The 24,947-nt window shown below is 44.6% G+C and overlaps 1 protein-coding gene across 2 annotated transcripts in view; it reads right to left on the bottom strand.

Annotated features, from left to right (window-relative positions):
• ACSM3 (acyl-CoA synthetase medium chain family member 3) overlaps positions 1-24,947 on the bottom strand; it is a 448,596-nt gene that overhangs the window by 260,808 nt on the left and 162,841 nt on the right. For both annotated transcript variants that reach the window (XM_069210271.1, XM_069210272.1), the window contains exon 4: positions 23,294-23,501. In XM_069210271.1, coding sequence (XP_069066372.1) covers positions 23,294-23,501 — 208 coding nt within the window. The remainder of the gene's footprint in view (positions 1-23,293; positions 23,502-24,947) is intronic.

The raw sequence follows: 24,947 nt of genomic DNA, 5'->3' as shown, positions 1-24,947 counted from the left end.
TAATAACCCGATGCTACTTGTTCTTATGATTGTTTTAATTCATGACTGTTATAGCATTTACAACTCCTGGAACTATGCTCAAGACAGAAATGTATCTTTGTCTGCATTTGTGACTGTGTTCTGATCCCCTACTTCTTTCTCATCTTGATGCAGCTGGACTATTTGTAGAATGTACGGCCCATAATTGGTAATGTGAATACACCATACAGAGACAATTCCCTTGGTTGGGGTGAGGCCACATGTGTTGTAAGGGTAGGAACATGGTTTATAATGTTAAATTTGCTGTTGTCTGTATTAAGGTTTGGACGAACAACAGAGACTTGCTGAACCCTGTACTGGGGGAAAGTCCTTCATGGTTTAAGGATGTTACCATATCCACTGCTGAGAGCATTGGGGGTACGAATGAGGGGATGTATGTCTACACTCTTGATTTTTTATGCCAGGTATGTTAACTGTGGTGAATAGGTATGTCATTACTTCGAATATCAGTGCACAGAATGCATAAAATACTAGCACAATTGCACAGGCATCATGCACATATCACCTTTTAACAAGAAACCCACCTTGTGGCTCCAGAGGTCAAGATATTACGTCTTAGATGGAGGGGCCAGTTCTTCCATACATCCTACTCAAACTTTCTCAAGGAGGACAGTGATTTTGCTACAGGCTGGGATCTGTTTTGCTGTACTGGAGTCACAAATAGATACTCAAGGATGCTATATGCTACTTAAGGGTATTCTTGACGGGCAGTTGATTGTACTAGGATCTATATATGCAACCAATACCGAGCAAGAGGTCTTGTTAGCACACCTATCATCAGTACAGGTGGACCAGGCTTACTGGGTTCAGTGGGGAGAGGGGGGGAGACTTCAACGCAGTGTTGGGTACAACACTAGACCACTCAGTGCCCCCCCCCCCATCCAAGTACGGGATCTGAATGCCAAGCTAAGATTTTAAGGCAATGGGTGGAGGGATGAGGTCTTCTGGATGTGTGTAGCATAACGTAGGTATGAGGGAATATTCTTTTTATTCACACCTCTTCACCTCCAACCCAGCATTACACATGCCACATACTTAAGGAAGATAATCTCAGACCATAATCCACTGGAAATAACATTTTTGTGGGGCGGAATTCCAACCCCAATGGTGCGTTCCAGCCCAGCCTGTTGGAGAATACAGAGTTCAGGGAGACCCTAGCTACAACCATCGATACTTACTTCTCGGAGTAATGCTGATACTGCTTCCTCACCTCTGATAGAGTGGGAGCCTTTAAACTACTGTGCTGGGCACATCCATTAATATGGTGATAGGAGCTAGGATGGAGGTCCATTGGGAACTCATCCAAATGGAGAATAGACTTGGCCCCCTGGAGAGGGCATCAGCCGAGAACATTGAGATTGCGACAAAATTACAGGAGGCAAGGGTCACGTATGTAGAAGTATAAGAATGTCTCAGAGTAATGACCCACAGGGCCTATATGCAGAAAATAGACAAGGCAGACGATCAGGCACATTACTTGCATGCTTGATTCAGCCAAACTCAACCCCCACGCTGATCATGCTGATAAATACGCTGTACTGTAACGACACAGTTGAGAGTCAATAGGGTATCCCGTGACTTCTATTCAGCATTATAAACAGACCTACCACCTCCCGACTCAGTAGACATGGAAGAGTTCTTACACCAGGCAAAATTACCAAGGGTGTCAGGGACTGTGCGGGAAACTTTAGGTGAGGGGCGGGCGGGGGGGCAATATGACATGTCATAAAAGAGCTTGCCTGCAGTAAAACAAACAGACTCCAATGGAATTACAGTGGAATTCTAAGCCACATATGCCACTAAACTGGCTGGCCCCACAACTGTGGAAACATTCTACAATACGTCCCTTGCTACGGGTTTATTGACGCCTTCCACTAGGGAACCACTTTTTACATCTCTGCAATGAAACAGGGCAAATCCCCAACAGAATTAACCTCATACAGACTATTATCAATACTGAACACAGGATACAAAATTCTTAGTAAGATTCTGGCATGCCGACTGCATTCATTACTTTCACAGTTGATACACAGTGACCAATGCGATTTTGTCCCATGAAGCAAAATTTCCCTGAATATACTACAACTGTTTGGGTTAATGGGTGCTACTCAAGGCCAGTATCCATATGCGGGTTGCCTGTCCCTGGATGTCCGACAAGCATTCCATACAATTGGTATGCTGGCGACATTGGCTCACTATTGCATACCCCCCTCACACATCCAGTGGATAAAATAGTTGTTAGAGCCAGAACTGGGCCCTTTATCTCAGAATTTTGCCAGATATCGCTCAGTACGCAACAGGGATGCCCTCTTTCCCCACTCCTATTTGTACTGGCAATTAAGTCCATAGCATTGCAAATCCGTCTAGCGGCTGGGGTCATAGGAAGTTCCCATAGACCACTCAACACATATCATATAAATGTAAGCAGATTATATGATTCTCTATCTGAAAGACCTCAGAGAGAGACCTGAGGATATGGCCCATTTGTTCTCAGAGTTTGGGAAATTTTCCGGACTTCAAATTAACTTAGATAAATCATGAGTGTACTCATTCTCTGGCTCCTATACAGAACAGTCATTCTGATTTGGGTACACTCCGAACCAGACGGCACCCCACACATTTCAATATCTGAGGAACCAGGTGTATCGGGAGTCAGAAGACTTAGTAGATGGAAACCTCATATGTGCGATTACTGCACTCAAATCACAGGTGAGGCTTTTGAACATATTACCTCTGTCAGAAGCGGGTAGCCTGGCCCTAGCAAAGATGGAACTGTACCACTTTGTAAATTTACCAATCGTAATACTCGCTTGGGTGTTCAAACAGCTGATTACCATGTTGATTGACCTCATGGGGGAAAACTGGTTCTGCAGAGCCAGCTTAGCTAAACTTCAACTTCCAACAGCCAGGGGGCTATAGGGGCCTCAGATTTTAAAGCCTATTACATAGGCCAGCTACAATGGTTAACCTACTGGCTTGCCAGACATAACCTACTAGCGATATGCTACACAGTGGCTCATCTTAACCAGAGACTGTTGCATAGATTGCTCCCGGGACCACATAATGAAACATGGGTTCCCTTCTGCTGAGTACAGCCCTGGACTACTGGAGGATGGCAATGAAATACTCATCCTCACAGGTGCCTTATGCACCTAATATTCTGTTATGTGGCCTGTCTACACCTTCAGATTCACTGACAACATGTAGGATGGGCCCACGGGAACAGGCGGGAGTGGCGACGGTGGGTGCACTATTTGGAGAAGGCACATTAATGACCCACACTGATTTCGTACATACTTATGGGTTGCCGGCAAGCCTCTTTCACACACATGTTAGTATCCTATGCTACATCTGTACGCACTAGGTGCCAGATGGGAGGGAACCCAAAACACATTAATTACTTCGGCACTGCACACTGCAGGACATGGAATGCACCTCATCCAATGGCTGTTTTGGGGACTCTGTGAACACTTTATGGCTCCACGTTTTACACTTAAAACTAGATGGGAGGCAGACCTTGTCAGGGAGTTCTCAGAAAACGAGTGGGTATATCTATTGGAATACCCTAAGAAGGTCTTGCATAACCAAAGATTTAAGTTCATTCAGTTCTCCATATTGCACAGGGTGTATATGACGCCTCATAACATTAACAAGATGTTCCCTACGGCATCCTTGACATGTCCCCAATAATATACATAAGATGCGGACCTCTTGCACATGTTGTGGGCCTGCCCAACATTGTCCACCTACTAGGGGGGTGGGATTTCTGCAGAGCTAAAAGAGTTGACAGGTCATACCTGTTGTGTTACACCCGAGCAGTGTATACTGGGGCAGAACCCGCAACCCAGGTGCTCTAAGGTAGTGGAACATTTTATGGGCTTAGCACTACTGCTGGAAAAAAGGCTTATTACATGATGCTGGAAATCCCCGTTAACCCAGAGCGAAGATAGGTGGCGTGAGGAAGTATCACAGTGTGGAAAGGCTGAAAGTGAGGCTTTAAGACATGAGGAATATAGAGCTCTCAGTAAAAAAAAACATTTCAATTGAGTGGGATGCATTGTTAGAAGGGTTCAATACACAGGGTGAGGACCCATAAGGGTCTGAATTACATCAGAATTACCCAAGTGCTTCAACCCGACATCCCAGAGGTCACAATGGGAGTTCCCATTGAGGCTCCCAACTGGGGACCCATCCTGCCATGCCAGGAGGCACACACCTGCATACTCATATCTGCCCTCTCCCCTGGACAATTTCACGATACTAATGTTTATATAGCCCCTCATTATGAACAAGGTGGTCTGGACCGCCATGCCCGCAGTGGTGGTCATTACTGCCAACGGCATGGCGGTCCAGACCACCATATTCTGAACATAGTAGTGAACTGTCTGCAAAGCTGCCAGTTCACTACCACCCACTGACAGGCGAGAATCACTGCCGGGCTGACTGTGAGCACATTCAATCCGGCGGTGGAGGCATTACAGGCGGTGGGATTACGATCCCATTTCCACCAGGGATTCCCTGGCGAGTTACCCCGCCAGGTAATCTCTGGCAGAAAGCATACGGGTGACAGGAATAATCATTCCTGTCACCTGTATGTGACATGCCTGGCCCCTCCCCCTTTCCACAATCCCTCCCCTCCCCCCCAAATCCCTAGAAAAGCCCCACCCCCAACCCACCGAACCTCAAAAACCGACCCCCCCAAACCTCCACCCCCAAAACCCCATGCAGGTCCCCCCACCCCAACCCTCACCATCCCCCACCCCCCACCCCTACATACAGGTCCCCCCACATCCACATTCACACATTCATGTACATGCACACACGCAGCCATGCACTCAGACACACATCCCCCCAACACACTCACGCACACCCCCATGCACTCACTCACACACACACACCCCTCCCCTCTTCCCTCTCGGACAGCACTTACCTTTTCTGTCACGCTGCACCGGGAGGGAACGGGCTCCCTGGATGCTGCTCCATCTCCATTGCCATCTCTCCATACACCGCCACACCTGTAACTGCTTCATTATAGGCGAGACGGTGTATTGAGTGATGTGGCGGTGAGGGTGGAGCAGCATCCACCCCCACCACCTACCGCCAGCATGGCGCATGGCGGACCTCACCACCATCAATGGCAGTGAGCCACCATGCGTCATTATATGGCAGGATGCCTGCCGCCAACACTGGCGGTCTTTCATTGACCGCCGGGACTGTTGGCGGCAGGGCATCCTGCCAAGAACGTACTGACGGCCATAGTCTCTACCTCTTACTGGCTTTCCCAACCTACCATGGGGCCCCTGCAAACACAGCTCCCCAAATTCTAAAAGTACCATACCGGATGACATGTTTCAGATTATTGGGTGGGAGGGTTGGGTAAGCCCTTTTTTATTGTTGTTTACATTACATACTGCTATGATGCCTATGCCTACTATGACTCAAATTATGTTGTATTGTATATCACTGTTCATCACCACTTAATGCTGGACATGAACACTTATTCGGCTCGCTTCTTTTGTATAATGACAAAATGCAATTAAGTTTGTGTTAAAAAAAATGTAGGCAATAGGTTGTTAGGTAGGCATGGTAATACTACTGTCAATGCAATACACACATAGTTAAAGTGGGGCATTCCACTGCACGGCCAAAACAAGATTTAGGCTTTTGCACACCTAACCAGGGAGGAACAGCAAACTTAGGGCCTGATTTAGAGTTTGGCAGAGGGGTTACTCTGTCACAAACATGACAGATATCCCACCTGCCGAATTACGATTCCTCTATATCCTATGGAAATCGTAATATGGCCAACGGGATATCTGTCACATTGGTGACGGAGTAACCCATCCACCAAACTCCTAATCAGGCCCTTAGTTTATTACGAAGAAACTCATGGAGTTGTGTATATTAACAGTGGTGTGGAAAATGTTACACTTTCTTTGAATTTAACAGATTCAGAGAGTAAAATATTGACAGTACAATTTTCACTATGCATAGTTTTTTATGGATAATACCTTTTTTATATTTAATAAAGATGCCAAAAAAAAAAAAAGTCAGTTATTACAAAATTCAGAAATTGCTGAATTATCTACAAATTCACAGTTAATTCATAGATAATTGCTTACTAATAATCCAATTTAATTCAACAGTATTAGGCCAGATTTCAAATATTAATTAAACGCATAATTGAGAGACACCGACCTTGCCTCACTAATTGTCCAGCCCTGCCACCAGACGTTTTGCTGTGTTGTGTTGTTATGCGCTAATCACCAGTGAGGGTATCCAGGTGCTCTGTAGCTGGTGCGTGAGGCCAGCTCTGGAGGGCTTGCTTGAAAAGGAGAGGTCTTTCACTTCTTGCGTAAGTCAAGAAGAGAGGAGGAGGCTCTGATGTGCTGTGGGAGGTTGTTCCAGGCTTTAGGAGCCAGGTATGAGAAGGTGCAGTCCGTGCTCTACTTTCGTGTATGCGAGGGCTGTGTACTAATAAGAGACGATAGAGCAGTGGTGTCTAGAAGGGTGGGGGAAATGAGTGTAGCCATTCAGGTAGGAAGGGCCTGTGTTGCGTTACTGACCCTAAAGTAGAAACAATATTAATATTCATCAGTCACATACTCGAACTATCTTTGAAACCGACTCGGTATAGTTTGGAGACTTAGCAGATTTCCAATGTGTAGTAATGATGGAATGCACCACATGCATTCACACAAAAAAGCTTGTGGTTCCCGCCCACTATTCCGGCCAGGCAATTTGTCAGCTATATCCAAATATATCATTTTGGCCCTGACCTCCACAGCACTTGTAGTTTAACCATTAATAAAAGAGAAAAATGATTTCGAGAATTCATCCAAAAATGGGAACTCCCAGAACATCTGCTCCCAGTTTCCCAAAAGGAAATACGTAAAAATAGTCTGCTGGAATCTTTGTAGATCCTATGGCATGTAATTGAAAAGTAATTCCCTGTAAATAAAATGCCTGTGCTTTACATTAGAGCTCTGTGCAACAGTGTGAAAACGAGATCTAATGATATGCCTACCATTGTTGCTCAATATCCCTCCACTTTCCTGTGATTAATTTGGCAGGATCATCATATAATGTTCTGAATCATGCATATCATCAACTGAATTTCACTCTACTTAAGGGAAATGCAAAATTACAACAAAAGCAGACATATTGGCGAGGTCCTTTCCAAGCAAAACCTAAAAAATGCACTTTACAAGTGGTTATACGTGAACTAGTACCACTCATGGTCTAGCCTTTCTGAAATCGATAAAGCTTTCACACAGTAACTTGCAACTTCGTAAAGCAGAAAGACTCTATTGTAGTTTCTAATAACTAAAGGCAAAAAAACAATTTTCAGCTTTACCAAAAGAACATCACAAAAAAACGAAGGAGGGCAAAAGACATTTTAAGACCAACTGATAACTGCCTCTAGTGTAGAGAGCTGTTAAAAATCACCATTTAGGTTGGGGTCCTTAAGGGCCTAATAAGGCTTGGGGAGGTGGGGCTTGGGCACCCCTCCCCTTTATTTAAATGAGTGGACCTGGGGATTGGGTCCCCAGGGCCAAACAAGGCTCAGCGAGGAGTACTGCATGCCCCTCCCCTTTATTTTAGTAATAGTCCTGGATGATAGGGGCTAACAAGGCTCAGGGAGGAAGGCATTCAGCCTCCCTCCCATTTAAAATATATATTGCCCTGGTGGATGAGGTCCCCAGGGCCGTAATAGGATTGGGGACGGGGGTCATATGACCCCCCCTCCCCTTTTAAAAAAAAAACGCCCTGGGGGATGGGGTCCCCCCACGGCCAGGCCCTGTGGCCAACCCCCCCAACATCACACAACTGAAGGCCGTGTGCAGTGTGGGATTGGCTAGCTTTGGGGGGGGGTTGGTCACAGGACCTTGCCACAGGCCGGGCCCTGTGGCAAACACCCCACTGTGTGCAACCAAAGGGGTTGGCCACAGGCCCTGATCGCAGACCACGCCTTGTGGCCAACCCCCCCATGAGCAGCCTGGGGTTGGCTCTATGTGGGGGTTGGCTGCAGGGCCTGACCCCAGGCTGTGAGAGGCGGGGAGTTGGATCTGCATATGGTAATTTTTGGACCTGGCCCTTTTACAGGGTCATTCCCCAGACTTTTTGCTTTTGCCTCCTTATTTTTCTGACCTTTGTTGGCTGACATTTTGAATCTGAGCACTTTTTCACTGCTAACCAGTGCTAAAGTGCATGTGCTCTCTCTAACAAATTTGGTATGATTGGATTATACCTGATTGGCATATTTAATTTACCTATAAGTCCCTTGTAAAGTGGTATACCCAGGGTCTGTAAATTAAATGCTACTAGTGGGCCTGCAGCGCTGCTTGCGCCACCCACTGAAGTAGCCTGTCAAACCTATCTCAGGCCTGCTAGCGCAGAGCCTGTGTGCGCAGTTTCCTGCCACAGGGACCTGGCATCTAAATTTACTTGCCAGGCCCAGAACTCCCCTTTTACTACATGTAAGTCACCCCTAAGGTACGCCCTAGCTAGCCCTTTGGGCAGGGTGCCATGTATGTAGAAGGCAGGAAATGTGCCATGTTGCGTGGCCTGTCCTGGTAGTGACAAACAGCCTAACTTGGTGTCTCACTGCTGTGAGTGCTGCCCTCTCATAGGATTGCATTGAGAATGCCCTGCCTTAGGTGTAAGGGGTATTGCCTGATTTATGAGGGGTAGCGTAGGCATGTTTGGTATGGTTGTGACAGTGGTAAGAAATGCTGCTTACTGGTGTAGGTGTATTTTTTATTACTATCACAGAAATGCCACTTCAATAAAGTGCGCATTTATCTGTGCTTATGACTTTGGTGTTTTTCAGCTTGTCTCCAATCAACGTCTGGACAGACTGACAGTTGGGGCTTTGTGCATACTTCTCAGACAGCCTGAACACAGGGAGGGTGGAGGTGACACAGAGGTGCATCTACATATTGTAAAGCCATCCTGGGCTGAGAGAAGGGAGAGGCGGGGCACACCTGCATTTGTAAAGACTGTGCCCTGGCCTCACACAATAGGGTCGTTAACCCCCCACTGATGTTTGGAGCCTGTGCTGAAAGGAGAGAGGGGGCACTCCCAGAACCAGTTGTAACTGGCTGGAACCTCCTCTCCCTACCATTGAAAAGCACTGTAAGAACTGACTAAAAGTACAGGGGAATTTTCCCCACAATTTGAACATTCTTGGAACTGGAAACTGGACACAGAACGCTGATGAATGGACTCACCAGGAAACCACCTTGGACTGCTGCTGTTGTGCTGACCTGTGACCTGCCCGGTCACTAGGAGGAACTGCCACCATCTGCACCCCTTGTGCTGGCCTGTAGCTGGACCCACCAGCCCTGTGCTTCTTCTTGTTTTGGATGCTCCCAGGGGCAGGGTGTTGTGGCCCCTCACCCCTGCCAACCCTTCTACCACTTTGCCCACAGCGCTTTATTTGGAGCCCAAGTTCACCGCCGCAGCCCAGGCTGCAGCTTTGGTACTAGCGCTGTGTAAAGCGCTTTATTTGGAGCCCAAGTTCACCGCCGCAGTCCAGGCTGCAGATGTGGTCCTAGCGCTGTGGAAAGCGCTTTCTTTGGAGCCCGGATCACCGCCGCAGCCGGGTTTGAGGAATCACTCGGAGCGCGGAGATCGTGCTCTTCTCAGTGCCCCTGGGGCACTGCAGCAAAGGAACTGGAGCAGACATGCTCCTGACTGCGCCCCCGGGGCACGGTCCGCTCTCGGGAGTGCCCCCGGGGCACCAGCTGCCTCCATCTTCATACGGAGCCTCCAGGCGGCCCGGGAGCAGCTCCGGTTACTCGCGCACCACATCGGGTGTGGCGAGTATTGTCCCGGACCCCCAGAGGGGTCCGAGTGCCTTCCCAACGCGAAAGCAGGACTCGGGGAGGGCGCCGGAAGCGCCCCCCTCCCCGGTCGCTGCCTCAGGAGCGGGACACTCCTAGTTTTCTGGCATCTCTTAGTCAGCCGCCCAGATCGGGAAGGGAGACCTCGGTGGAGGTCCCTTCCCGCCTTAATTCGGCGATTGTTGTTGGGCCCCGCCCGGCCCCCACCCCACAGACAGGGTGTGAGGAGGCCAAGGCAGGCCCCCACCACGAGGGATGCACCCCCCGTTTGGCGCACAGAAGCTCCGGGGGCCCCCGTGTTCATCTCCACGCACTGGAAGTGCCTTCCTCCACCAGCCAACAGGTACTCTCTAGAGACTCCAGGCTCTAGGAGCCTAATATAGATATACAGATGCTTGCTATTGCATACCTGTTTACTGGTGATACATATATGTGCTAATGTTCCTTTTTTTAGGCATGTCTAGCTGATATGTATTTATATGGCTTGATATATATTCTCTAATGGTGCTTTTATTTAGGAATTGTTCATGACAAGTGCATATACCTTTTACTATAATTCCTGACTACTGCTTATGTTGCAGAATCCTGAGTACTTACGTGTTCTAATGTGACAACTGCATATTCTTGCAGAATATTAGTAACTTGTGTAACCCTCTGACAACTGCTAAGGTAGCAGGGTATTACTTACGTGTAATGTTGGTCTAATTATGTTTTGTGCAATACAGATTATTTTTACATAGCTCAGTGTTGTGTTTACTTTGTGGTGTACATTTTGCGTCACGTGTGTTGTGTGTTGTGGGAATGCTTTACACATTGCCTCCAGGTTAAGCCTGACTGCTCGTGCCAAGCTACCAAGGGGGTGAGCAGGGGTTATCTTGGACGTGTAACTCCCAAGCCCTGACTAGAGTGGGTAGGTTCTGCCTGGCTGAGGTGCATACCCTAGCCAACCAGAAACCCCATTTCTAACAGTAATTTATTACTTTACGTTCAAAAAAACTAGAAATTCAATAAAAAAAACAAAGGTTAAAGTAACTACGTTTAAAGTAGTTAGGTGAGATAAAGAGATCTGTTTTTGTTTTAAGAAAATCCATAGAAATACACTGAAAACACCAAAGGTTAGAGTAATGTTCTAGTAAGGTGAATCTGTGAGTAACAACATGCCATGCACTGATTATTACCTCACATATGACATGTTCTATGACATAATTTATGACATTACTGATTACATCTCAAATGACTATATATACATATATATACATACATATATATATATATATATAAATAAATAAAAAAAAAAAAAAATATATATATATATATATATATATATATCCAAGAAAGAAGTGACTCAAACAGATTTTTGCCCTGGCTGGCTGTTGTTTTCTTGTGATCCTGCATCTTCCAGTATATATATATATATATATATATATATATATATATATATATATATATATATATATATATATATATATATATATAACTGGTGAATGTCTGTGTTTTTGTTTTACTTCAAAATGTTACAGCTGTCACTGACAAATTGAACTAACTATAAAGTTATTTTAACCTTTGTTTCTTTTTGTGAATATATATATATATTGAAAAAAAGGGTTAAAATAATGTTATAATTAGGTTCAGTTTTTACACACACAAAACCATAGAAATTGAGCAGTTATAGTTAGAGTTATCTCAAGTAATTATAACTCGTCCCCTAAGGTAACTATAAGGTCTGAAAGTTCTAATGATCATACTACTTGCATCCTTCATACTATGGTGATAATTTACATATCGGCCATCTTCTAAAGCAAAATGTACATAGCCTAGTACCTGGTGCACAGTCTTCAATGTTGAGTAAAAATTGCATTATGAGACACTTCTGTCCAATAACTCAAGACTACTTACAATATTTAGCATCTACTATATAGAATCGTTGCCCTGCTGGAAACTTTATTGCAGGGCCAACAGACTTGTGTGGAACATAATGAAAACAAGTCAGCTGTCACCTGTACACAGAGTTACTCTTCAATAGAAAGATTTATAACGTGTTCAGTACCTCTACAAGCCTATTACGCATTAGGAGCACATGCATTTTGTAAACAACTATACTGATCAGCTGGTTATAGGCTGTACAAATTTAGGAGGAAAAGTAATATGGTAATTACCTGCCCCTATGTAAACTATAAAACAAACTAACACACTCATTTGATAATGTCATCAGCGATACCATCAAGGATGACATACATGATGACAGAACATATCATGTGTGATGTCATGTGTGAGGTCATAAGCAGTGCATGGCGGAAGGCGCAAGTAACTATAACTGGTGAATTTGTGTGTGTTTTTTAGTTCAAAACTTCAATGTTGTCACTGACAGATTCACCTAACTATTATGTTACTTTAAACTTTGGTTTTCTTCAGTGACAATATATATACTTATGTATATTGCCACTGAAAAAAAACAAAGGTTACAGGGACATTATAGTTAGGTTCAGATTTTATACACACAAAATGATAGAAATTCAGCAGTTATAGTTACAGTTATCTTAAATAACTATAACTCGTACCCTAAGGTAACTATAACTCATGTTACCGCCACGCATAGTTTTCTCATCAATAATTTCACTGCAAAGTGATAATATCAAATTGTCATAGGAGATGTCATGAGTGATGTAAAATGTGGGGTAGTTAGCAGTGCAGGGCGAGGGTGCTAGTTATAGGTACGTTAGGACACGAATTATAGTTTGTTGGTAGATAACTGTAACTGCTGAATCTCTATGGTATTGGATGTGGAAGTAGGTAATATAAACCTAGTTAGGTAGTATATACATCTATCTATATCTATCTATCTATCTATCTATCTATATATCTATATCTATATCTATATCTATCTATATATATATATATATATATATATATATATATATATATATATGTGTCATCTAAAATCTTACCTAAACAGACTGAACACCTAATGCAGCTGTTTTAGAGGTATCAAAAAACAGTCTAGCACTACTGTAGAAAACCTGGAGCTTGATCTGACTTATCTTGCTTCAGAAAGCTAACTAACACACCTCTATGGAAAGATAAAGGGACAGGCCCTTTTTCCATGATACCAATATGTTATACGATTCCTACTTATGGTTACGTTGGTCCTTCTTGTGGACCAGGAGTTAATGCCCTCTGTGATGTTCTCTGCCTCGAATACCACACTGATGATACCATTGGCGAGTAAAGATTGAACTTCTGCTGATAGGATAGTGGCATAATGCGACAACACAAGAGACACAATTAGGAAAAACAGGCGGAGGAGTGGTTTACAGATGCAGAATATAGCCAACTTGAACAAACTGAAGGACCTATGGGTTTGATGTAATGATGCACCAGACGAGCAACAAAAATTAACTCTGCCCCGCCGATGGAGCCATGCGAATGGAAGAGGAGAAACTTAAGTGGTTTGACTTCACCTCAAGGAGATGAGGATAAAGAGGAATGCTGCTCCTGCTGGCAGTTAAGGCTTATCCGTCACCATTGCCCTTTTACCCACAAAGAGATGAGCACGGCACTGCCTCTGTGGAAGAACCAGGCCCCTCAAAAAGATATTAAATTTCCTTAACTGGTGGGGAGACTACTGAGCAAAGGAAATGAGCCCCAGGAAGTTAGTTGTCACCCACTACTGTCTTTGAAGCAGCAATCCAGTGCAAAATCTGCTTGACCCACCAAAGGACACGCCCATTAAAAAAAGCATGTCATCTGATAATTAGAATTAAAGTTTCTGGCAGAGTGGGAACATTTTCACTCGCAGTACTCTGTATCGCATGTGTAGAGCGACCTAAAAGGGACACTGTTCAAATAGCAAAGAGCCAATGAAGCAGAGAACAAACGTTTACCTTTGGAGTTGATTTACTTGATCTCTGTCATGAGGAGCTGAAAGAAACTCACTTGTGTTGACCTTGCTTGTAAAAGTCCAGGACATCTACATACCCTGCAAACTGCCATTACAAACGAGGCACTTTCTTCTATTGGGTGATCCAAAGAAAATTTGAATTCAGATCTAGGGGAACTGTAGATGCCACAAGAATTTTGTAAGTTTAAGAGGAGGCTGTTGCCTGTGTACTGAGACCGTGAAAGCTGGTCCAGCTCCTCATCGCTGTCCTGATACTGTGGAGCATGTTTGAGGCCCTGGCCGTTATCCGAGCTGGTGATGACAATGGCCTCCATTCTGTTACAGTACTGTCACCATGCATGGTAGCAGGTAAGGAGTCTTCCAAGGGCCCTTAGTTACTTTATATCAAGTTGTAGATGGTAAACATGTTAAAGTCAGTTCCAGATCAGACATAAGAATCAGTGTGGAATTAGGAGCCGGTGCCAATCCAAGTTTAGCAGGGTACACAGCAAATAAAACTGAGATGTGTTGGGGTGTCAGCGAAAGGTGAATCCTACCTGCAGTCCCCACCGAATCTGTGCAATCCAAAGGGAACCAGAGGGAACTGGTGCCTCGCAGAAGAAATGCAGCATGGTCCCCTCGGAAGTCTTATGGCCCGTTAGGAGGCCTTAATCTACTTCAAAGTCGTTAATGGCCTGTGGAACCCAGGGCACATCACAGTTAGGACAAGAAGTGGTCTGAGTCTATAGCAGCAGAAGGAGTTTGTCTTTTGGACTGGCAACCATATGATCAATCTTTGGAGCAGCAGGAAGGGGTAAATCCTTTTTGCCTTCGTATGCTTCTGCTGTGACTTGTCTTTTGAAGTGGATTTAGAGTTAGCGGATGACAGAGGACGGGGTCAAGACCTTGACCTCAAATAGAACCGGCCTCTTCTTGTGTTCAGTGATGTAAAGTTTTCCTTTGTGCTCCCTGGTGGTCCTTGTGTGGATAAGGGTGCATCTGTCACACAATTTCAAATCGTACTTGGTAACAAGTCACCTCATGTAGATGTTCTGTGGGCCTGAGATCGGTTTGAGACAGTATTCGTACGGCTTCAAACCAGTCAAGTTGGTTGGGGACATTTCCTGGGCACACTGTTTCTTCTCAATCTGGGAAACTGGTAACATGAAAAGTTGGGAGCAGAGCTCCAGATCCTCATTGAAAAGTGTAGGAAAAGAGAAAGTGACCTTAGCACGCAGGCAGTGGCACCTATATATGGTTGTTATGTCTAGAGGCATTGATCAGCTGATTCAGAGACCTACTGTGCACCTTGTCTGAGCACCAGATTTGTTGCTATATCATCCTTTCTGACCACTTGGAAAATTCCAAAGTTGACGAGTACGTTGTTAGAGGTATCCATAATAATGACCTGTTCACATCTAAAGCGAGAGGCTACTTTTTCAATAGCAAAAATACTGTTGTATTTTGTGCCATGATCTAGAGTAGGCCAAGTAAATACTATTTTACACAGAAGTCCTCTTTTAATTATTTTAAACACCCACAAATGGAATTATGAGGAGCAGGAAGAAGTAATACTCGGGAAAATTAATGTATTAGGTTCATATTAGTAACTGGAATAACACTGGAAATAAAATAGATCACAGTTTAGCTACCATATAAAATGATTACATTGTATCCCTAAAATTTTTAGAGAAGAGGGACATTCTGAAATGCATCCTATTCTCCCAAGATTAAAATTCAGCAGTGACTTCTGCAGAAATTTAACTTAGCAAAGAGACTTAAATGTGCATTTGAGACCCCAAATAAGGTTTACAGATATTACATGTGAATGCAACCAAATTATTTTTAAATCATATTTTGTACTTGTAATGTCCCATATGCACAAATACATTTGTACAGCACACTCTATGTGATACTTCAATTCTGTGATTGTTCATGTAAGCATAATTCCAACCTATCGAGGGATCGTTTCTCGCTGGAAAAGCTTTCTGTAAGTGAGCTGTCATGGCAGGAGGCCTGGGGTATTATGTATACGGGATGCGGTTTCTCGTAGCTGTTAATGGGTCTTCCACGTTTATGTTCAAAAAGGGTGCTGGGCCAGTATGATTGGAAGATGAAGAAAGCCATCAAAATGTGTTAATAGGTGTCATAATAAAGGGGGAGCAAGTGATATTTTTTGTCCTACCAGTGTTAATATTAGGCAACTGTTTCTTTTGCAGGGCACTGTTAAAGTAAAAAAAGAACTAGTATACAAGAAACTACACCAGTAGCCAGTAGTCTCTGACCCCCAGTCCCAGTGTTTTCCCCCGCTGCCTCTGCCTTGCTCCTGAAGTCGGCTGCTTAGCTCTAGCACACGAGGCTGCAGGTTTGTTTTCTGGAAAGTGTAATTATAGTCTCGTTTTTCTGGACTCTTAGTTCCCCTGTTCTGCTTTGCCTCCTTACTGTGCCTTGTTGTTGCCTGTACTTTGTCAGTCCCCACCACCCCCGTTTTTCCCCGCTGTTTTTTCCCTCTCTCGCCCTCCTTCCAAACGCATCCCTGCCAGCCCCTCCCAGGATTACTTATGGAGGCTGTTGCCAGACCTGCCAACTCACACTGTAGTACCGCTCATCGCACAATATTGGCTCACTTCACACGGTCTCCAGGTGAAGAGCCGATATCACACGGTATAATCCCAGATGGGCTATTTACCACACAAATGAGCAACATTTTTCCGATTTGTGCAGGAAAAAGCACCAGTGGAGGCCGCGTGGTCACACTGCTGCATTCAGAATTGTGTATATACACTTTTGCAACAGCCACCTTATGGAAGCAGTGTACTCAACGCAGCATCAGAGAACCAGAGTCCTGGTGGTTCGCTCCCTGCCTTAGTGTAAAGGCGACAGCTGAGCACCACCAATGGCAGCAAGGTAGAATATACCCTTGCCCAATGCTATCCCTCCTTGCCTCACCCTCTGTCCCGAGTGGGACCAATGATCTGCGTCCTCCCCTCCCTAAATTCGCCCGCTCCAATATAGTGCGAGGTGCGCCTCTAGTCAGAGGAAGTTTGTTTCGTGCACTGCAGAGGCATTAGTCTGAACAGGCCTTCTAGTGGAATGCTTGTAAAGTAAGTCTAACTTCTTTCTTCAAAAAAGTATAGTGACTCATGAAAAATATTCCTGATTTCATTGGGCTAGTGTATTTAGGTACAATCCAACGCCCTAAGCCGCGGAGCCTGTCACTGAGCAGCAGCGAGCGGTTTAAACTAAATACATAAAACATTCACGCGTGCCACATGCAGCAGGTACTGATAGTTCTGGTACATGTGGATGACGGGTCCATTGCCTCACCCACTTTGTTCCAAGTTGGACCAATGTCATGACCTGCGTCTTCCACTCCTCACGTTTGCCTGTCCCAGCATAGCGGTGTGCAGCGCACCTCTAGCCAGAGGAGGAGCTTGTTATGTGCACTGCAACACACTGAACAGGCCTCTCGTGATGGTAAAGTAAGTGTCCACCTTAAACTTACTTAAAAAAGAGTGACTCGTTAAAAATGTGCCTAATTTCATTGGGTATAATAAATTTTGTGTACAATGAAATCCAGCGCCCTTGAGCCACTGAGCAGCAGTGCGTGCTTTAAATTGAATAACAGGCACAAGCGGCACGTTGCATGCAGGTATTGGTAGCTGGCAGTGGTCAAAGTGGGGGATATATGAGGGGCACAACATGGTGCCCATACTTTTTTTTATGTTAGACCGTTCCCCTAGTACTTTGTGCAAAAAGATGACCACCCTGGGACGGAATTCTGCAAGTTGAAATGATTCAGCTGACATGTCATGCAGGGAGTCAGTCTCCTGTGCTGTGAAACAGAGGGACGCGCAGACTGATAAACAACCCTTCTTGCCAAGGAGCCTCCTTCCCTGAAAGTGATGTAAATGTGCGCAACAAGTCAATTTGCAAATCTAAAGGGTGCTGGGAAGACGGTATTGGCTTCAATTGATAAAATCAGTTGAAGATTCTGACACGTTTAGTTTTTTTTAGAGGTATTGTAAGGGAGCTGCCAGCTAAGGTGTGGAGTGTATACTTTTAAAAAACAGTTATAAAAAAACTTTGCACTATGTACATTCTGGGTATAATTAAAATCTATATTTCGAAAACACAATTATATTTTAAATCTTATTCCACATTTTGTAGCAGCCTGTCTTATATTGTGAGTAATGCAAGTTTTAAAATAATGAAGTTCAGGTTCGCAATGCTTGCTGTCACAGATCAGACTGGCACCTTGTAGCACTAACCATACACAAGTCAATATTCTCCACTGCATCAATCAAGATTCAATTCTATGGCTCTTTGGTGCAGTACATTAACTAATACAGGTTTCATAATGTCTGTATTTCTCACTAATTAACATAACTTAAATTTAATTTTCATTTAACAGTTTTTTCATTATATATATGTAGTTACTAGAGTGTGAAAGGCTTAAAAAAGGTTACAGATTAGTTTTTTTAGTTTTTTTTTAGCACACCTTTGTCTATGCCCCCACACTCACTCGCCCCCGCTGCTTGTTGGTAGCATCACAGTTCCCATACTTTTTTTATGCACTTCATCAACTGGTAGCTGAGTCAGCAAATAGGGAACATTCCTCAAAATAGGATCTGGACATGTTCATTTTGCACCAGTAATTGTTAATAATGTCTATAATTTCCTGTTAGGCAGGTCTCGTGTCAAAAATGCATTAATGGATTGTTTATTCCCATTATAGAAAAGCAGCAACTCAGATCTGAAAGCCTAGGAACTAAGAATTGTAACTTTATTTACCAGACCAGTATAGGCTAGCTAAGGAAATACTGCATATTTGCTAATGTATATACTTAAATGTTTACAGTAACTTAATGAGGGAGAAACTACACCAATAGCGAGTAACCAGTAGCCTCTGACCCTGGTCTCGGTGCTCTCCCCCACTGCCTCTGTCTTGCTCCTCAAATCTGCTGCCCAGCTACAGCACACAAGACCAATAGTTCAATCCCATGGTCCGCCTGGACTAACTCATCGCCTTGTGTAATTGCTGTCATGGTAATTGTTTTTTGTAAAGTGTTTTTTGTAGAGTGTAATTATAGTCTTGTTTTTCTGGATCCTTAGTTGCCCCGTTCTGCTTTACCTCCTTGCTGTGCCTTGTACTTTGTCAGTTTTTCCCGCCGTTTTATCCCACTGCTTTTTCCTGTCATTTTTTCCCCTCCCCTGCCCGCCGCCCTCCTGCCTCCTTGCCAGCCCCTCCCAGCTCCCAAGAGTACTTATGAAGGCCACAATGGGACCTTCAGTGAGTAGCCTCTTACCCCGGTATCAGCGAGCTCCCCCGCTGCCTCTGCCTTGCTCCTCGTGTCTGCTGCCCAGCTGCAGCACACAAGGCTGCCGGTTTGATCCCGCGGTCCATATGGACTGACTCACCGCCTTGTGTAACTGCTGTAATTGCCATCATGGTAATTGTTTTTTGTAAAGTGTAATGATAGTTGTTTTTCTGGATCCTTAGTTGCCCCATTCTGCTTTGAATCCTTGCTGTCCCTGTTGTGGCCTGTACTTTGCCAGTCTTTCCTGCCATTTTTTCCTGCCTTTTTTCCCTCTTCCACCCTCCGCCCTCCGACCACTGCGCCAGCCCCTCAGGCCTCCCAGGACAACTTATGGAGGCTGTTGTGCCACCGCGCAGCAGGCGTGTGCAGCAAGCTCATCGCCGGTGCTCCGAAAGCTCACTAAAGGCAAGCTTGTCTGCCCCTGTCCACGCCTGGACCGAACCTAGCGCCAGGAACCCTTGTCCTACTCACCCCCACAGATACTTCTCAGCAGATTTCTCTGCTCTAGACCCCAGACACAATAACTGTTGCCTCACATCATCCGGTCACACAGCGGGACCATTCACCAGCACCCACTGCCAATACTCCTCCACCCCACGACTGACCGTCATCACTGACACCAAAATGCCTCGCCATCCTCGCTGACTGAGATGGCCTCAGAAAAAGTCAAGTGTATCCTTTTCAAAGCCATATCACTCTACAAATATGCAACCGAAGTCTGGGATACCATTTCCACCCTCGCGCCTGACATAACCTTCATCACAACCTGGCTCACCCCTGTTTCGGCCCCAGACATCTCCACACCAACAGCCCGGGCTACAAATAAGACACTGCAATCGCACCAACAGATATGGATGTGGCATCACCATCATACACAAGAAATCAATCACCTGCACCTTCACCAATGACGAAACCACACCCATCATGGGACACATTAACTTCCAGCTCCACATTGATGACAACACCACCATCAAAGGCACCCACATATACAGACCACCAGTACCAAGAACCAGCCTGTCAAGAACTCTGCAATGCCCTCACCGACCACTTCCACAACAAGAAAGAAACCTCTACAGTAACTTCAATCCCCAACACTCCGACCTCCCCAGCATCCCATCAACCTCCACCGCCGACCACCAGCTCAGCACATGGGGACAACTCAGCACATCGAACACGATCACGCTCATGAGCTCCATCCACTCGGGAGCACCCACGGAAACCTTCCCCCACAGGATCTTCAGCCTTGGAAGAAACGAGATCAGCTGCCAGTTCACCACCATCTTCAACACCTCATTAACCATGGACATTTTTCCCGAAGCCTGGAAACACACAGAGATCAAACCCCTCCTCAAGAAGCCCTCCGCATACCCCACTGAGCTCCCAGAATTACTGCCCAATCTCTCTGCTCCTGTTCCCCGTCAAAGTCCTGAATAAGGCCATCAACCTCCAACTCACCGAACACCTGGAGAGAAATAACCTGCTAGACCCCACCCAAACAGGCTTCAGAGCCAGTCACAGCACCAAGACAGCTCTGATCGCTGCAGCAGATGACATCCACGCCCTGCTCGACAAAGGAGAAGCAGCCACTCTGATCCTGCTCAGGCTCTCCACCTCCTTCGACACTGTCTTGCACTAAACACTGATCAACTGACTATGCCAGATTGGGATCACAGACAATGCACTCAGATGGATTGCATCCTTCCTAATGGGTCGCACCCAGAGAGGCCGCCTCCTCCCTTTCACCTCACAGGTCAAACTTATCTGCGGCATGCTGCAAGGCTCCTCCCTAAGCCCAACGCTCTTCAACGTCTACATGATACCACTCGCAGACATTGTGAGATCACATGACATCAACATAATCTCCTACGCTGACGACATGCAGCTCATCCTCTCGCTCACAGCAGACCCCCATCAAGGTGAAGAATGTTTCAGCTTCGATGAAAGACAACTGCCTGAAGCTCAACACGGACAAAACATAAGTTCTGATCATCTACAGACACTCAACCCTTTGGAACGACTCCTGGTGACCAGCAGAGCCTGGACCCACTCCCACACTTAAAGAATTTTCTTTTTGAACTTTCTAGATTTTATTTATATGTTTGCACAATTATTTATAATCATTACAAATTAAAAACAATAATCTACTGTTAAAAGCCCATGTTATGAGAAAAAATACTGACATAGTAAAAACCACATAATAAAAACGTTCACGAAATACCAGCATAAACTTCATTTCAACTTTAGGAACTAATATCACAAGTGGGAAATCATAGCTTAATAAGCACTCTGTGCATGAGTTCTGACTGTGCACCACCTCCCTTGATGGCTACTGGGAGAACAGCAGTGCTGTTGCCACTTTGATTCATTTTGCCAAGCGGACTGCCAGTTGTGCTGATTCCCCCCTCAAGCAGGTCTCCAAGGCTTTTTGACGGGTCCAGACATTAAGGGTGTGCCAGAGGGAATTGAGCCAAAACGTTCTTAAAGGAGTAAATTCCTTGCAAATGCATAGAACGTGAGTCAATTAATCTTCACTATTGGCACAGAGGTGGCATTGCCTGTCCACTTTCTCCGCATTTGTCTGCCCAGACCAATAGCCCCCTTCAAGGGGTCTAGGCCAAAACACCAGAAAGTCCACTTGTCCACACTTTATGTCCCTTTAGGTCCTCCCGAGCCTGGATAAGAAAGTAATGCCACTTTGTTTATTAGTTTCCAAATAGAACTTTCAAGGGTGTCCTTCCTTGCATGCTTGGCTTTCAAGCTGTAGGCTAAAAACGTAGCTTTTAACAGCCACTGTTGTGAAGTGAGACCAAACTCTAACTGGATTTATGCATGACAGGTGCACTTTGGTAGCCTGAATGTCAGAGCCCCACAGGCTACTGTGGGGAGGAATTTGCATTCTATTACTCTCAAGAGTGGAGACAGATCTGGTGTTCCCATTGATTTCCTTACTTTACACAAGGTCCCTTCTAAGGAGCTGGCAGACCCTTGTTGAGCAGTGATGTGGGCTGCAACACGGCCCCTGTGGTCCAGCCAAACTCCCAAGTATTTGTAGGAAGTCACCACCTCAATGGCCTTTCCCTCGATAAACCTTGCTCCCTTTTTCATCAGTTTCCGTGAGATTATCATAATTTTTGTTTTAGTGATGTTCACTGTCATGCAGTTAGCCTTGCAGTAAGCTGCTAGTGCTGTAAACAGTCTCTGTGGGCCAATCAGAGTCTTGTCCAGCAGAACCATGTTGTCCGCTTATTAGAGTGATTTATTTTCAAGACCAGTTAATTTGGGTGGAAATGCTCTTATTGATGCCAGGTGGTCTGGGAGGTTTGCCAAGTATAGGTTGAATAGGAGTGGTGCCAGTATGCAGCCTTGCTTCAGGCCCCTGTTCGTCCTGGTTTTTCCTGTTGTGGCCAGCCGGTACTAACCCTTATCTTCACCCAGGTATCTGAATAGAGGGTGATAATTGCTTTTAGCAGGTTCTGCAGAATGCCCCAGTTGCTGAGTTTTGCCCGAGTTCATCGCACCTGCAACCTTTGCATCATTCTCTACAGCAAACTCTCCATGAAATGCAGCTCATCGATGTTTCCGCAGCCTGTTTCCCTTTGCTCCATATGCTCTGCAAGATCTTGTAAGTGGCTCCCCATTAGCACGAAGAAGGCGGTTCAATCTCCTGATCCATGCCTACAAAGTCCTCCATAACCAAGGACCCGTCTACCTGAACCACCGCCTTCGCCTCCACCAACCGACCAGGAACCTCTGCTAATCACACAATGCTGTTGTAAAGATACCACGCATATACAGCTGCGCTGGAGGACGCTCCTTCTCTCAAATTGCCGCCAAAACCTAGAATGCCCTCCCCTCCACCGCACCCTCGCTGACCCACTTCAGAAAGGGACTGAAAACCTGGCTTTTCTAATAAACACCTGCAGCAAGCACCTTAATACCTACTCGGGTGGCAAGCCACGTTATAAAAATAACAATTGATTTATTCTTGTAATTTTGTCTTCATCCTTTGTTCGCTATCAGGTGGTTTGTTGGATAATGTGTTTGGTTCCTGATTCACATCCCAGTATTTGTTGTTGCTTACTGATGCAAGCTTATTTATTAACACCCCCACACAATTTAGATTTTCGCATACATATTCACTCATAATACAAAAGCTGTAATTTTCACTGCTCAGAGAAAAACAGAAGGTAGCCTAAAGGTACACTTACTTAAATAAGTCTTTAAAGTTTAACCATCCATCCAGGCGGCCTTCAGGCACAATTAGCTTGGTCTTCACAAAATGGCAATCTGAAACAACAGAGTCTACTTCACGTGCCAAAGTATCGCTGGTAATAATGCATTTTGCCTTTGAAGCTTGTAGCCGATAATGAATGTCTTTAGCTGTCAGTTGAGAAGTCGCAGGGATAAGAACAATGCCTAAAACACATATAGGTTCCACAGGTTATGGTTATCACGGATTCTTCTCTATTCCTTTTTCTTTTACAATGTTGTGAGTTTATTGAATAGTATATTCAGTTACATATTTACTATTATATAAGCGTGCTCCACTGTAACATAAATCTTATTCAACATTAAAAGTTTTACATTGAAAAATTAACATGCAAGAATACATAACTACTTTGGAGGATCCTAATTAAACAAATACATCAGCAGAACCGAGATGCATAGGAATACAGGGTGTGTATGTTATAGTAGATTCCCAAAAAAGTAAATGATATCTTTTCAAATTTAGAAAAACCTGACATTAATAGTAAACAGTTGTTTATATCTCCATTGTAGGAGCCCTTTCAGTTTCTGGGTGCAATCTTTCTTGCTATCATATTCGCTCTTAAAGATCTGCAGTGAGTGCCAGTTGCATGCCACAACAAGCCATCATTAAACTAAACTGCTAGCATTTGATAAACTGGTTTCAAAAGATACCAAAATATTTTGTTTGCTGTTTACTTCATTCAGACTTTTTAATTTCACACTCTACAATCATGTTAACCAAACTGACATTGGGACTGAAGCACATCTGTGGAACTGTAGACCAGGTATTCAAGTAAGAAGATGAAGCTCATAATCTGTATTGCTTTGCTTTGATACTTCAAATTAACTTCCATTACCAGCTTGTACACTGATGGTGTAATGAGAGCCCAAGAACATGTACTAATGCATTTAAGCTGTAGTACATGCATGTGCTAATAAAGTATTTTTTTTCTGTTGATCACCAGTTGAATTATTGTTTTCTTGAAATGTTTTAAGATAAAATTATTCTACATAACATGACCTTTCTGTTTGGAAATTATTTTCTTCAATAACAAGATCTCTATGTCGGGTTGTTGACCCCAGTAAATTATGTTGCCAAGATTCAGTACATGGAGTTAACTGGAAAACTAACTGCCCACGTCCCAAGCCGTTTTTTGTTGCGTGCCCTATCTAAATGCCTATCTTATAAACTGAACAAGTCCTGCGAGGGATCCTATGTTATCATTTGTACCGATCTTCATTGTTGGGCAGGATACTCTATCTGATAACCGGCTACCTGCGTTGTATATTTCTACCAGTGGAGTAGTTGTAAGTGTTGTGCCTTCTTTAGTAATCGACTAAATTGCAGTTGTTGGTCAGTCATCTGTTAATTAGTTTAACATTCACTGCTGAAGCAGGTGAGCAGCTGCAGGTTGACAGGTCAAATCCTGGCAAGAACTCCGCCTTCCTTGCTTACGCAGATTGTACATGGCCATCATAAAATGGGTAAAGACAAGCTCTTAAGCGCTTAGACATGGAATATGATGCCCCATATTAACAAAGGCTATTATAACGACAGATAATCTTTTTGGACTGTTGGAACACTGAAGTGTAAGATTATTTCTGGTAACATGA

Source organism: Pleurodeles waltl, chromosome 10, assembly GCF_031143425.1.
Source record: "Pleurodeles waltl isolate 20211129_DDA chromosome 10, aPleWal1.hap1.20221129, whole genome shotgun sequence".
Classification (NCBI taxonomy): Eukaryota; Metazoa; Chordata; class Amphibia; order Caudata; family Salamandridae; genus Pleurodeles; species Pleurodeles waltl.
Note: the sequence above shows the minus strand (reverse complement) of the source record. Positions and strands in the feature narration are given on the sequence as shown.